General features: G+C 33.1%; 1 protein-coding gene across 1 annotated transcript; it reads right to left on the reverse strand.

Annotated features, from left to right (window-relative positions):
* Nucleotides 1-12,009: 12,009 nt before the first annotated feature.
* On the reverse strand, nucleotides 12,010-15,145 carry LOC9321639 (cysteine-rich repeat secretory protein 34). Its single transcript, XM_002885527.2, is given in 3 exon segments — nucleotides 12,010-12,432; nucleotides 14,741-15,040; nucleotides 15,043-15,145. Coding segments are annotated over 3 exon segments (753 nt in total). The 5' UTR covers nucleotides 15,073-15,145.
* Between the last annotated feature and the right edge of the window lie 1,585 nt (nucleotides 15,146-16,730).

The following is a 16,730-nucleotide window of genomic DNA, read 5'->3' on the forward strand; positions in this document are numbered from 1 at the left end:
ATTTACGCATTCATGTTATTGGCTGAGCAATCAAAAACTAATTATAACAGTTAAATTCTCCTGATTTGAAAACGCCCTTTTGGAGTATGACAGTTTAGTATGCTCAATATTTTGAATTGGTTAATAATCTATGCATGTTTTTTTTTCGATTAATGATTCATGCATCGTAAAGACATATATATGTATATATGTTCTGTTTTTGTTAATGTAATGAACGTTAGGGTCTTTCATCTGTCTATGTTTTTTTATAATCAAATATTAACATTTATCCAATATCCAAGATTGAAACTCCTTAACCATATCAAGTTTAAGTAAAGAAAGATATATGATCATGTTGTATTAACATTTGAGCACGAAAGTTCTACATCTACGTAAAAGTTGAGTAAACACGCTAATAGATATTATTAACCAACAATAAAATATTAACATATCCGAATTATTTTTAACGAATTATATATTTATGTGATATAACTATAACAGACTAATTAACACTTAACAGTTTATATAATTATAAACAGCTAATTGCCTAATTGTGAGATCAAATGATCTCTTTTTTTTTTTTGTCAAAAAGATCAAGTGATCTTTTGTATGTTAATAGGTAATATGACCGTTGATATGATTGAGAAAGTTTACCGCCTATTCAAAGGTAATTTAAGAAGAGACTACTTTAACTCTGCTAACGTTACTGGTTTTGGCAGAAATACGGATTTTGGCCTAAATCATTTTAGTAAAATAGAAAAGAAAAAAAAACAACTGATTTTGAATAATCTTTTTTTTTCTTTTTCTTTCCTGGATCCCACTTTGGAGACAATTTAACCCAAATGGGTAAACAACAAGGAAGGATAAAACCTTGAGTGCACGAATGCAGCTTGTGATTTTGCAGTAGACTACTTGAGTTATCTATTTACACGTTCTCTTTCATGTAGCATCAAAATTTGGGACAGTTCAAGTAAATAAAAGACTTTGAACAATTATAGTAAAAAAAAAAAAAGTGAGAGGAGGAGAATCTTTAAGTTGAGAAAGGGAAGAATCGAAGAAAGAACATGAAAAAGAGCAAAGAGCGCGTGGTAGGCGCGTGGCAAGTAAGTGAGTTAAGAAGTCTGTGTCAATGACTCAAGAGAAAATTGCACGCGCAGCTTAATTTAAGGATCTTCCGTACATAAGAGCAAAAGCGTGTGGAGAAGGTTGGATCAATCATAAATTACGTTCGTACAGTTGTGAAGAGACATTGATCATTATTTAGATAATACTTGTATTATCAAGTAGTAGTATATATTAGTATTATGTTATTGTTGTTATTCATGGACCCATCCATTAAATTGAATTGTACACACGTCAAGTCATAACGCATCTAGGACAAGGAGGTGGTGAACTAAATAGCACTAAACTAATGTCATAAGGAGACAGCATCTGATGTCTTTCTTTTCCCTATTCTTTCGTTTTATAATTTTTTTAACGATTTTTTTCTCTTTGGTGTACAATTGTGATGTTCTTCTGATAATGATTTGTGGGGTTAGTAGTTTGAGATGAACTTGAAAGCACTAAATAAGAAAATTGTGTTTAGGACTTGAATTCTCATTCACATTAATCAATATATAGTCGGCCAATCAGTATTGTTCACCGGGGTAAATTATACAAATTACCTGCCACGATTAATTCTGAAATATTGACTCACAAACAACAAAAAGAATACTATATAACGTTTTATAACTTGTAACTCATATTAATGATGATTGTGATGATGGCTCCAAATTGGCACTATAAAATAGAAGAGAGTAGAATGTTTTCTTAAGGCTTAAAAGATGAAATAAAACAAATCAAAGGTTGATATTGAACATAGAAAATACCAAAAGCTGCTCTTTATTTATTCCCTCAATATTCTATATTTATCGTATTGTGACGCAAATGGAAATTGTGTTCTTATATTTTGGAGAAAATGGCGAATCGTTCCCTAAAATATTTATAAAAAATAAACAATCTTTTGTGGTGCGCTTAGTCTCTTTATTTACAGATTTTATTGGTCCAACTTCAGTGAGTTACCTTTTTTTTTTTCCATCAATCGTATTGCACTCTACATATTCCATATCGGGCCATGCTTATCTAGTTATCTTCAAATTATTTACACCATTTTCAAAGGGTTTGTTTTGTTTCTTCCAAACAAATTAAAATCAATTTATTGCAAGAATAATTTTAAAACAAAAATGTTATTTTTATATTTCCGCTTACTAGCTAAAAGCTAGGATTTAAGCAAAGAATATGTTATATCTATTATTAATTTTTTTGTGTAACACAAATTACACAATGACGCACACATAATAATCCGTATCTAGTAAAAATATTTGAATATGCTAGAATTGTTTATACATCTAGTATTAATACTTCTGCAAATATTAATTATATATTTTCATTTAATATGATATCTAATGAAGATTTTTCAATTTAAATAATAATTTATTCATTTTGTTTCAATAAATTGAATATGAAATCCATAGATGACTAAACACAAAGTAGATTGTATCATTTCCTAATCATGTAAATAACTAAAACATACTAGTATATTTGATATTTTTACTGAAACATAGTACTTTAACTACTATAAAGTTCGATGGAAAAAAAAAAACTACTATAAAGTTATATGTTGAGTTGCACAACTTCAAGAACAAAAAAAAGGTTTCTTAAAACACTTTGACATACACATTACACTCTTTAGAAATCTTACCCAGAAAATATCAAACGGTATTACATTTAAAGTTTTAATCAAAATATCACCCTAAAAAAGAATTCTAACGAAACAGTGGGAATATGAATATATGACCCACAATGCTTGAAGCTATCTAGAATCTAAAATTGCAGAATTTTAGGCCTTCAATTTTGGTATGTCTTCGTCTCTTTTAGATGTGCTTTTGCTTTTTAAAGCCCATTTTGTTTTAGGAGTCTGTTTTTTTTTTATATAATTATTCTTAGCTTTTCTAACGTACAAGAAGAATATATAACGTCAACATCAACTTTTTGCAAAGGGAACCTAAGTTCAATGCCAAAGTTCAGGTTCTGAGCACATAAATACAAAAAGAAGAAAACTTAATTTCTAAAACCAATTTTATTCTAACGAGTGAATATTTTTCCACGTCACATTGTCGTCTTTCTCCTGTTGTGGGTTGGTGCCTTGGAGACACTGTTCCGTCCTTATGCTGCAAGCGTGTAATCCCTGGGCATCTCATTCTCATCATAATTTTACTAACAAATACATGCATGTCGCAATCCTAAGTATTCTACAATCTCATGTACTCAAACAATTTTTAAAGTTCAACAATTTCTTACCCAAAAAAAAACTAAAACAGCCTCGTGTGAAACTTGGCATGATCATGATTCATGCATGTCGCCCGCAAGGTGGTGGGCGAGTGGTAGGGCGAAGTCCGAAGTTGAGGGTGAAATCCCCGAACCCGGGTTCGATCTTCCTCCCTCGCTGTTATCAACACTTTGTTGGAAAGTCTGGGCTTGGGCTTCGGCCCAGGCAGTTTACCTGGTAGTCTGGTAACACGCGATCCAGCTACCCCCGGGCATTAGTCGGAAAGCATTTCAAACTCGTATCAGGCAGTGTGGTAGCCCATCCTTCGAGGTGGTAGTGAGTCCACTCTGTAGCACTCAGGTGCGTTCCTGTCGAGTGATTGCTCGAGTAATTAACTCAATACACTTAACCGTTAGGCAGTATATTCTAGGTCGATCCATAAGGACCAAAGATACTCTAAAGATTTCCGAGACTCGTTCTTAGCTAAAGCGGAAAGGTTGTTTGTTTGGTTTTCAGATTTTAAAATAAAAATGCAAATTAATTAAACGATTTGACTTCAAGACTTAAAGACATTGGGCTATAGGATATTCAGAGATCAATAAATAACGGAAACATTAGACAAGGAATTCAACAATTAATTAAGCACCGTTCTTGAACATGAACACATTTAGACTAATTCTCTTTCAAGACATTAATCACTAAATTTGACTATTCGATTACTAAACTTTCGCATGTAATTTCCTAGTCAAATTCGCATTATAAAACAAGTTCATTAAGTTCACAATGCGTCCTAACGTCAACTTTCGTTGGCTAGAAATACATTGCTCAATTCACATTCTTTCAGGCATTCTATCGAACACTTTTGATGCATAGAAAAACCTAGACTCTACAACAGGGTGATCAATCCTATTCTAGCATTAAGAACATGTGAATCAAAGAACCTAGAGAATAAGAACTCCTAATATCAATCAATCCATTAATCCATTGAATCTCCTAATTAGAACCCTAAAACCCAATTGAGAAACTACTCACTCATGGCAAAGAAAACAACACAAAGAGATGAAGAAAGCATAATTGAATTGATAAATAAAGAATAAGGGTTTAGAAATCTTCTCCAAAGTGTCAAAGAGGATGAATCTCTAGAATCCCAAAAAGCTTACAAAGAGAAGTCTCAAAAGTTGCAGAGAAAAGAACGTAGAGAGAAAAATAGGTTTTTCTGGGTTTTTATACCCAAGTACAGAAAAAGGCAAATAAACCCGGTTAAGAAAAACCGGTCTGGTCGTCGAGGCTCGGATCGATCGATCCCATGTGTGGATCGATCGATCCAGATATGTTGAATCAATTGGTCTTGGACGAATGAGGGTTGGATCGATCGATCCCCTCCTGGGATCGATCGATCTCGAGCGACTGGAACTTTTGGCTTCATCGTCACAATTGGGATCGATCGATCCACGCCTTGGATCGATCGATCCCCAGCTCCTGGTGATCTCTTGTACTGTTTCTCCATTGTTTTAGCTCCGAATAGGCTCAATCATGCACAAGATGCTCCGAATCCAGCTCGAGCACCTATAGCCTGCAAAGGACTCAAGACACAACCGAAAAGACGCAAAAGACGGACTTTGACACGATAGATGACTCAAAACATGGACTAAACCAAGACTCGAAACTGTTAAAAACACAACACATCACTCCCCCCGACTTAAATCTTTGCTTGTCCTCAAGGAAAGCAGAAATCCTTATCAAGAGAAGAGGTTTGAAAACACGAGAACTCACATTTTCTTCGGGATCATGTTCTATCAATTGCCTGCAAACCACTATCACACAACTCATCAAACCGTACTAGACTGTACTTCGCCATAACCGTAGCAACAAAATTAAGTCCCGAAATCTAAAAGAATTTTCAGAATCAGATAACTTAACCTTTTAACATTCATTAGCAGTGGCGTGTATTCTCACAAAGGGGGTATCGAACACGTTATGGGCTTGGTCAAAAAGGGCTAATATTTAGTGGCTCAAGGTGTTTCGGGTACTCAACAGTATAAACGGATGCACGTCATTATGTTGTGTTTTTATCGGTTTTGAGTCTATGTTTTCTTTCTTACATCATATGTTTTATCGAGTCATCAGAAATGGCCTTCGCTTTTTCCTTCTTCAGGATTGGGTTGAGCTCTTTGCCACTCCTCAGTGAGATAGCATTAACATACTCCTTACCATTGTTGTAGTCTTTCGGGTTCGTGATCGGCTTTCCAGGAAGAACCCCCATTGGTCTTGTAGATGCAGAAACTGTCTGAGCTACTTGATTCTCAAGTGTCTTAACATGTGAAGCTAGTGACTCGAATTTCCCATGAAGATCACTGTACATGCTATCAACCTTGACATTAATATCTGCAGCGTTCTTTTTCTGTCCCTCAAGAATTTGCTGCATCATGAGCTTCATCTCATTGTCTCCTGAAGAAGATGCAGAATTATTACCTGTAGGTGCTTGGTAACTTCCCTGGAAGTTGTTAAACTGAGATTTCTGCTTGAAACCTCCCTGATTGTACCCATTGCCCTGCATCTGTGGCTTAGGTACGAACACCTTATTGTTGAAATTTCCCTGTCCAGGTACAAAAGGCTTGGACTGAAATTGCTGACCCTGTGATCCCGTCTGCGCTGGGTATACCTGATCCTGCGGATTCTCTACATTGGTACTCCTGTAGGAAAGGTTAGGGTGGTTCCTGTAGTTCTGATTGAATCCCCTGTTCTGGTAATTGCCCTGACCGTTGATGTAGTTTAACTCAGCCTGAACATCCTCTGAACCGTCCCCGACGAACTCTTGATACACCTGAGCTTCACCACTATCGTCACAGAAATTAACAACCCGCTGATCTCTCTTGAGGAGCTGCTCTACCTTAGCTGTCAACTCAGCAATCTGTTTCGACTCTCCTCCTCCACCTTTGTTCGACCTGTCATAGTCAACATTGTGGTTACTGTTGCTGGTTGCCAAATTCTCAATAAGCTCTGTAGCTTCATCCTCAGTCTTGGTCATGAAATCCCCATTACTAGCAGTATCCAAAGCCATCTTGTAGTCCTTATCGACTCCCCTGTAGAAAGTATTGATCAAAGTGGCATATGGAAACCCGTGATGAGGGCATTCTCTGTAGTAGTCTTTGAACCGCTCCCAAGCATCATGGAACGATTCTGTACCATGCTGCTGAAAAGAAGAGATCTTGTTCCTCAGAATGGCTGTCCTAGACTGAGTAAAATACTGTGACAGAAATGCAGCCTTGTAGTCTTCCCAGCTTCTTAAATTCTCAGTGTCCAAAGACTTCAACCAGCGATGGGCTTTGTCAGCCAAGGAGAAGGTGAAAAGTCTGCATTTGATGATATCATCAGGTACTCCATTCATTCTTGTTGTACTGCATATATCCTCGAAGTTATCCAAGTGGTAGACTGGATTCTCTGAGGTGAGACCATGGAACTGATTCTGCTTCACCAAAGATAGCAACCCTGTCTTGATCTCAAAATCATTCCTATTGATTGGCAGCTGTTGGTTCATGTCTCGAAAATGCACAACATTAGGAGCATCATGATCTCTCAAAGTCTGTCGAGCAGGCACGGGCCTAGCATTTGCTACAGCTACACGAGCGGCATTAGCAGCAGCATCACGTTCACCAGCAGCAGGAGCATTATTGTTTCTAGGCGGTGGAGGATCCTGAAACACTCCTTGATGATCACCTCCAAGTGGAAGTTCATCCCTATTCTGAAGATTTCCTGCAGCATCAAATTCAGCCATTTCAGCTTCTCTCTGCTCGGCTATCTTCTTCTTTTTCTTATTCGCTCTTTCAAATTTTCCGATATCCTCTTGGTAATCCGCTAGATGTGACGAGCCTTGGCTGCGGGTCATACACCTGAAAACACCAAAGAGAAAACGAAAACGAAAATTAGTAACAGAAAATAAAAATGCTTTAGACTAAAAACTAATCCTAAATCGTTAGGTAACGCAATTGGTCCCCGGCAACGGCGCCAACTTGATTGCTCGAGTAATTAACTCAATACACTTAACCGTTAGGCAGTATATTCGAGGTCGATCCACAAGGACCAAAGATACTCTAAAGATTTCCGAGACTCGTTCTTAGCTAAAGCGGAAAGGTTGTTTGTTTGGTTTTCAGATTTTAAAATAAAAATGCAAATTAATTAAACGATTTGACTTCAAGACTTAAAGACATTGGGCTATAGGGTATTCAGAGATCAATAAATAACGGAAACATTAGACAAGGAATTCAACAATTAAGCACCGTTCTTGAACATGAACACATTTAGACTAATTCTCTTTCAAGACATTAATCACTAAATTTGACTATTCGATTACTAAACTTTCGCATGTAATTTCCTAGTCAAATTCGCATTATAAAACAAGTTCATTAAGTTCACAATGCGTCCTAACGTCAACTTTCGTTGGCTAGAAATACATTGCTCAATTCACATTCTTTCAGGCATTCTATCGAACACTTTTGATGCATAGAAAAACCTAGACTCTACAACAGGGTGATCAATCCTATTCTAGCATTAAGAACATGTGAATCAAAGAACCTAGAGAATAAGAACTCCTAATATCAATCAATCCATTAATCCATTGAATCTCCTAATTAGAACCCTAAAACCCAATTGAGAAACTACTCACTCATGGCAAAGAAAACAACACAAAGAGATGAAGAAAGCATAATTGAATTGATAAATAAAGAATAAGGGTTTAGAAATCTTCTCCAAAGTGTCAAAGAGGATGAATCTCTAGAATCCCAAAAAGCTTACAAAGAGAAGTCTCAAAAGTTGCAGAGAAAAGAACATAGAGAGAAAAATAGGTTTTTCTGGGTTTTTATACCCAAGTACAGAAAAAGGCAAATAAACCCGGTTAAGGAAAACCGGTCTGGTCGTCGAGGCTCGGATCGATCGATCCCATGTGTGGATCGATCGATCCAGATATGCTGAATCAATTGGTCTTGGACGAATGAGGGTTGGATCGATCGATCCCCTCCTGGGATCGATCGATCTCGAGCGACTGGAACTTTTGGCTTCATCGTCACAATTGGGATCGATCGATCCACGCCTTGGATCGATCGATCCCCAGCTCCTGGTGATCTCTTGTACCGTTTCTCCATTGTTTTAGCTCCGAATAGGCTCAATCATGCACAAGATGCTCCGAATCCAGCTCGAGCACCTATAGCCTGCAAAGGACTCAAGACACAACCGAAAAGACGCAAAAGACGGACTTTGACACGATAGATGACTCAAAACATGGACTAAACCAAGACTCGAAACCGTTAAAAACGCAACACATCATCGAGGCTGACCGGATCAGCCGATCGGGTATATCAAAAAAAAAAAAAAAAAAAATGATTCATGCATGTCAGTCCTTTAACTTTTTATTTGATAAAAGATTTTCAATTGAAATAGCAAAAGAATAAAAATATTACTGATAGCCTGTAGGCCCACTTCTAATGAAAGCCTATTAAAACATAATTTTGAACCAATCATAATAATAGTTTAATGGGTACGAAGCCCAGAAAAGTGTTAGCCCATAGCAGTTTTATTTGCCTTGATTAGGCAGAGCAACATTCTTCAGCATTCTTAATCATCCAATTGGCTCTTGGGGTCTAATGTTGGCACCATTGTTGGAGTACGAGCACCAATGAACATTTTTTTGGGGGTTTCTTGACTCCCTAAAGGAAGAAACGCTATTTTTCTCATCGTTGAATCAATTTCGTCGAATTGATTCTGTATTGATGAAGTCAGTTGTTCCATAGAGACTCTAAATAGAATACCCGTTAAGTCATTAACACGATTCAAATGCGTTTGCATATATATAATTATTTTGCTAAAAATGTAAATATTTCACAAATAATGAAAAAATTTAGGAAGTACAATAAAGTAAAACCTACAAATTGGTCGCATGGCAAAAAAAAATGGATACAAAAACATGGAAGCAAAGAACATTCAATCTATTGACATCGAAAATGCAGTGACGCTTTCGGAGTCAATGAAGTGATAAGCAATTTTAAAGATTCTCCTACATGAAGCCAGGGAGAAGATACATTTTGTCAAACGACAAAGACCAGATCATAGAACTGAGCTTTCTCAGAGCGAAACCACACAAACCAAAAGAAAACGAAAACATTAGCTCATTCTACCAAGCCCTTTCCCCGAGGTTGGCTAGCACATTGCAAATGCAACAATACGACCAAACGCTAAACAATCCTAAGGTCTTACTAGAAAATGGTTCAACGCCTCTCTAAATCTTTCGCCATATAATTGTAGAATGCATCTATTGATTTTCACATCGAGATCTTCTGCTTTTAGCTATTTTCCCCCTCTCATTATATATATTCTCAAAACGCTCCATTGCATGTGGTCTTGAACATTACATAAGTAGTTCAAGTTGATACATGTTGTCTTCCAACCTTTACATTTCTTATTCTCGGGGGCATCACTTTATGTAAAAATGTGTTGCCATTAACTTTCCTTATAGCATATTCATCGTTAAGGTATGTCTCCGATACCGGAGTCTTTTCTCCCTTTAGGATCAATGAATAGCTAGGCGTCACAAACTTAGCCGGTCTCGGCTCCGTCTTCTTCTTTTCTTGTCCCATTGTATTTATCACACTTCCACAAATACCAGTTTTGATCTGTGAAAAACAACACATCATAATCATTAATCATTATCATTGATTCTACATTCAACATCAAGCATCATCATCATCATCAATCATTGAAATAAAACATATTTTGATGAAGTGGAATAACAAAATCTAAACATAGAACTCTACATTAGTTTCAGTCAATTCACAGAATATAAAATAGTTAGCCCAAAAGTCTGTAAACAAGCAAATTGAACAAAACTCCATTTCAATTTTGTAGATTAACGAGATTTGAACATAGAACACTAGTTCGATTATGTAGATTAACAAGATTTGAACATAGAACACTAGACTCCGAAGCAGGCATTGATGAAACTTAAATATTTTTTTTTAATATATAAAATGTTGTATTAGAAGGTATAGTATAAGTTTTATGGTTGATGGAAGTTTATGTCTAAGTACACTGCAAATACGAGATCTAGTTTTAGAAGGTATTAGTCTAAGTGCATAACTTGGGCCTTGGGGATTCATGTAAGAACATGAAATCTATGTATGAAAGTTAGGACCGTTATAATATGGTTATATGGTTAGGACTTAGGAGTTAGGATCAATATAATACTTATTCTAATTTAGGCCCGTCCATAGATTGAACGGATCAAACCTAAAACGATATCATTTTACATAAGAGTTTTATTTTGCCAAAAACAATTTTGTGTTGGACATTTCTTCTTCTGTCAAGGAACGACGATGAGCTTATTGAAGAAGTCAATCTTCAGTTCATTAATAGACCATCTCCATCGGTGGAGATCGGGTCTTATAACTTTTTATTTATATTTTAAATACTTTGTTTTTATATTTAAGTTTTAAATTATAATAAAGTTTAATCCAATCTTAAAAGTTAAAATGACAGCTAGAAGTTTTTGAGTGTATATTAGAAGACCATCTATCTTCTCTTATTTTCTTTTGTATTTATTTATAATTTTTTTTAAGACATCCTCCATAGCACTGAACAATGGAGGTGCTCTTATTATTTGTCACAGCCCTAGGTCCGGTTAGACCAATTGTTATTTGTCACAGCCCTAGGTCCTTTTCTCTCAATCTAGAAGATAACCAAGTTTGAGCTTTTTAGTTATTGAAGTAGAGGAAGTCGTCGAATCAAGGGTGAGATTGATTTGGTGTGACAGATTCGTTTATCGCTCGATTGGTTTTTCTGTTTGAATAAAATATGTGGATGCAAATGCATGCATTTTCCCAATTTAGTACTAACATCTAGATAATGCATTGGATGCAAAATCAATTGCATCTCAAATCATCTTGATATTTTGGATGGAAAAGTAGAATTTAGATGTAAATTTTGCATCCAGACAATAGAAAATACGGTAATTTATTCAGTGAAATCAAATAAGATACAAGACATGATACATCCACAATACAACAAAGATAAATATAAGCAAATTTAAATAAACATCAACAAATATATAATTAATAATTATAAAAAGTGATGAATGAGCAAATTTTTATGATTCTTTCTATACCAAAATTTATTCGCTAAAAAATAATTAAATGTTTCTTTTTTGTTTTCTCCAAAGTCAATCTAGTTTAATGAAATAGTCAGAAAATGCCAACATATCTTTAAATTATCAAATTTATGATTTAATGCAAAAATTAGGAAATCATATTTTTCTATTAAAACTATAAATATTAAAAAACTAAAAAAATATATATATATTTGAATATTTATGTTGGTCAACGCCGGTCAAACTGGTCAATGCCGGATTCCGGTGAAAAGTGTACTGGAAAAAAAATGTTTGTGATGTTGGCGACATGACTACATATAGTGCGTATATGTGGGCATGCGATACATATAATTTGTGTAGTTAGGGATAAATTTTTAAACTTCGGATGTGTGACCATGTATTGTAGCATACTTTATGTAGCTAGGTATCTTTTTTCCTTTTAAATATTATTGTGTTAAAAACATGTAATATGAGAATTTAAATATAGTAACATTTATAACGAAACCTTCAAAATAGGAGAATTAGAAAATAAACAAAACAAAATTAGAAAGTTGTCAAAAGAATGTTGTTCTGCATCAACATCAAATAGTCATTAAGTCCTAAGAAAAGGATATAGCTCATAACTAAGATTACAGGCTGTACCCAAAACTCTCGCTCCTTGTTTACCGTCGCAACACTTAGAAAGATGGCTGATACTCCATTCCAAACAAGACGTACACTGCACCATTGCATACAGTTTATTCGTCCCGATTCTCTTCTCTCCTGCCGCATAATATAACAACTCGATGTCATCCTTGTCGGCTTTATCAGCTTTCGCAATCAGCTGTTGGAAAAAATCATTTGTCTTCTTGTTAAACAACTTTGTATCCCCTCTCACATTGTTTGGGTTGTGCATAGGGAAAGTATTCTTGTAATTGACTTTCCTTGGGGCTCCTTCATTGATCATACTAATATCGAGAAAACATTGATCGTACCATATTATCCCTCCTTTGTTTCTTGGACATCTCTTACGAAACTGTCAAATACATATACATACATGTCCTGGTTTACTTCAAATGATGATTTAATTTTTTTAATTTTTCAATGCAAATATATGGTTTTTATTTACTAATTATTTTACAACAATTGATTGAAAAATGTTTTACAATTTTTCTTATGTACAAAACGAACATATAGTATCTCTATGTCTTTATTAATACTTTAATATTTTCGTTGTAAAATTATCTTTTTTTTTGTAAATATTTATTTGTAATTTTTATATTTATATTAACTAATGTGGCGAATGGCTCATGTATATAAAAAAATATACAAATATATTATTACAAATATATTGTATTTAGCATTTATTAGTGAAAAGAAATTTAGCAAATAAAGTTTTTTAATTGAAATTATGGTTAAAAACTTAAAATTTTCATATGGTTCTCCTTCAAACAATTAGAAAAATATAAACCGATAAACCATAACTTTTTTCTAGAATTCCAACATCTTTTGATTTTGGTTTTGATGACATGGTTTTAGTTCGTGAAACAACTTACATATAATGTTGTTTTCACATGACATTATGTATCATTGCTAAAACAAACCATAAAACTAATTTGAAAAGCGTTTCACGTATATGTTCTTAAATATTGTATTTCATAATAGGATTTAAATTTCAAAAAAGCGCCATAATTGAAAAATAATAAATATAGATAGTTGGTTAAAATAGTAAATAATTTCAATAAAACAGAAATCTTAACTGTGTCTGAAGATTTAATACAGAATAACAAAATGGTAGCAACGCTAAAACCGATAAACCATAACTTTTTTCTAGAATTCCAACACCTTTTGATTTTGGTTTTGATTGCATGATTTTTTGTTCGTGAAACAACTTACATATAATGTTGTTTTCACATGACATTATGTATCATTGCTAAAACAAACCATAGAACTAAATGGTTTTCCTATCTTAAACTACATATGTTCATCATTTGGTTGAGTACCCAATTTTTGGTCCTTTTGATGGGGAAACTAAAATACTTTTAAAGACTAATATAAATTTTGTTATTTAGTTTTCCTATGTTAAACTACATATGTTCATCATTTGGTTGAGTACCCAATTTTGGTCCTTTTGACGGGGAAATTAAAATACTTTTAAAGACTAATATAAATTTTAGCAACTTAATTAATTAGGCATGCTAAACAATATTTGCCAACTTCATCATGAAAAAAAAAAGTAGAAACTGAAGGTAAAGAAGATATACATTATTTGTATCTCATCTAAAAGTGAGAAGGTATAAGGTTTAATTAGTATAATACTTAATTTTGTCATGGGACTTATGAGTTACATTTCAAATAATAAATATACCATAAATTGTATGGCAATTAATTTTGTCAAACACAGTGGGAGTTACATTTTTCAGAATTAATATGCAATAAATTGTGATTAGGATTATTATCATATTTTTAATACTTTAAATTATTTTAAAATAAAATGAATTGAATAAATATTGTTTGAGTAAATTTCACTTATTACAAATATTGATAACCAAAATGTTATTAGGAGATATATTGTCAAAAAAATAAATTTTTACTTCAATTACAAAGAAAACCATCATATTAAATCATATAAATATTACTTCTTAAATTATATGTAAATTAAATGAAGTTAAATTAAAATATAGAAGATATTGTAATATTTATTACAAATATTGATAACCAAAATATTATTATGAGATATATTGTCAAAAAACATAAATTTTTACTTCAATTACAAAGAAAACCATTATATTAAATCATATTAATATTACTTCTTTTAAGATTTTGAAAAAGAAAATAAATTTTTTTGTGAAGAAAAGAAAAGTAATTTTCGTTTTGTTTTAGTTTAACATAATATATTCTTAGGAGAAATAATTATTATGCATTTATTTTTGGAGGAATTAATGTTTAGATAAAAGTAATTTTCGTTTCTCATAATATGTCATTAGGAGAAAAGTGACACATGTCAACTTCTTAGAGACTCTCACCAAGAGAAACCTTAAAATATTAGTATATAAGAAGTTCGTTCCCCCAAGGCCCCAAGCAATCTTAACGTTTCAATATAAGATAAGATAATACTTTTGTTTTTTCACCGAACGAGAGTATCTATTTAATTCTTCTTAACAATTATGATAATTTTTATCAGTTGATGCATTGTTACCCGGCTCAAATTTCTGTCAGCTACTTGTTAACTCTAATCTGAGTTTTTGTTTCCAATGATCATTTCTATTTTGGCGATAATGTGATGTTATACACCGCACCACAAGTTATAGATCATATATGCAAAAATGTTAAAGTAGCATTACCCCGGCGAGTGCGGTGGCATAGCAGGAGTTGCACTTGGACCTGTAAGAGTCACCCCGACATTGGAATATGACGGTAGCGGAATTGGTACCGTCTTTAATTGCGCTGTGTACGAACCCGTTTACAAATTTTTCGGTAGCGACATTACCGGTGATAGAGTTGAGGTCTTTCTCGTACTCACTTCCTGGCTGGTATTTTCCTTGTTCAACCCGACATTTGTGGTTCAGATACTCATTAGTAATATTCAGGGATGAAACGCTGCGTATGAGGAGTTGTATAGCCAAGATATGGAAAGAAACGAGAGACATTTGGATAGAGAGAATGAAGAGTACATTGTTTTCTTGATTATTAAGGGTTTGGATTAAGATGTTTATAGAAGATCACTCAGAAGGATTTTAGCTATTTGTCACATTAGTAACTGGATTAACTGTTTATCTCAAAAAGATATTCTCTCTTTCGGTTTCTTTATAAAAAGTTACTAGGTAATAACCTGCACATAGTGCAGGATAAATCTATATAGATAAAATTAGTGTTATGAGTAAAGTTATTTTTGAGGATCTAAAATTTGTTTGTGTAAAAACGAAATATATAATCCGTGAGAATATGTTTAGATCAAACTATTATGTACCAACTAAATATATAATCCGCTATTTCTTCAATCTAAGCAAATTTTTTTTTTTTTTATTATTTTTTTTTTGTGTAAGAATATGTTTCACCTGTGAAATATTATATCAATGATATTAAATAGGGAGACTCACAAAAATGCCCCTTTTTCAATACCCCTTTTCAAAAATGCCCCTTTTGGATGTCCATTTTTAAAAATACCCCTTTTATGTACAAAATGACTAAATTACCCTTCTTTTAATAAAAGATATCATAAATATATAAGGAAATATAACAAAATTAGGTCCACAAAATACAAAATCTTTTTTGGCGGGAAAAGTGATCCCCCAATTTTTCCCGCCAAAACACTTGTAAAAATTTGTAAAACCTTTAAAATACCTTGTAAAATTTTTTCCCGCCAAAAATTTTTTTTTGCGGAAAAAGTGATTCCGCAAATTTTTTGGCGTTAAATTTTTGGCGGGAAAATTTTACAAGGTATTTTAAAGGGTTTTTACAGGGTATTTATAAAGTTTTACAATGTATTTTAAAAGGTTTTACAACGTATTTATAAAGTATTTATAAGATATTATAAGATTTTACAAGCTATTTTATAAGGTTTTACAAGTTATAAGGTTTTACAAGTTTTTTATAAGATTTTACAAGTTATAAATACCTTATAAAACCTTATAAGTACCTTGTAAAACCTTTTAAAATACATTGTAAAACCTTACAAAACATTTGTAAATACTCCGTAAAACCTTTAAAATACCTTGTAAATTTTTCCCGCCAAAAAAATTTCGGCAAAAAAATTGCGGAATCACTTTTCCCGCAAAAAAAAATTTTTGGCGGGAAAATTTTTTGGCGGGAAAAATTTTTACGGGAAAATTTTACAAGGTATTTTAAAGGTTTTTACAAGTGTTTTGGCGGGAAAATTGCGGGATCACTTTTCCCGCCAAAAAATATTTTGTATTTTGTGGACCTAATTTTGTTTCAAATAAGGGTAAAATGGTCATTAAAAATTAAAAGAGGGCAAACTTAAAAATGGACTCTCAAAAGGGGCATTTTTGAAAAGGGGTATTGAAAAAGGGGCATTTTTAACAATTTCTCTATTAAATAAGTCAATTTCCTATAGTAATGATTATTATGATGGTTTTTTTGGAAAATTTAAATATGTGAATAGTAATCAATTTTTTTTAATAGGTGAATAAATTCAGATTTTGAAAATGTTTTAGATCTAATAATGTTATAATCATTAAATCTGTTATAAAAATGATTAAAATATATTTTAAAATTGAAATGTTGGATTTTTTTAATTAATTGAAAAGAAATATTCTTTAATCATTCAATAGCAATTATGTACAAATATCTATAAAAATGAGGGCAATAAAT

Source organism: Arabidopsis lyrata, assembly GCF_000004255.2.
Source record: "Arabidopsis lyrata subsp. lyrata unplaced genomic scaffold ARALYscaffold_3, whole genome shotgun sequence".
Lineage (NCBI taxonomy): Eukaryota > Viridiplantae > Streptophyta > Magnoliopsida > Brassicales > Brassicaceae > Arabidopsis > Arabidopsis lyrata.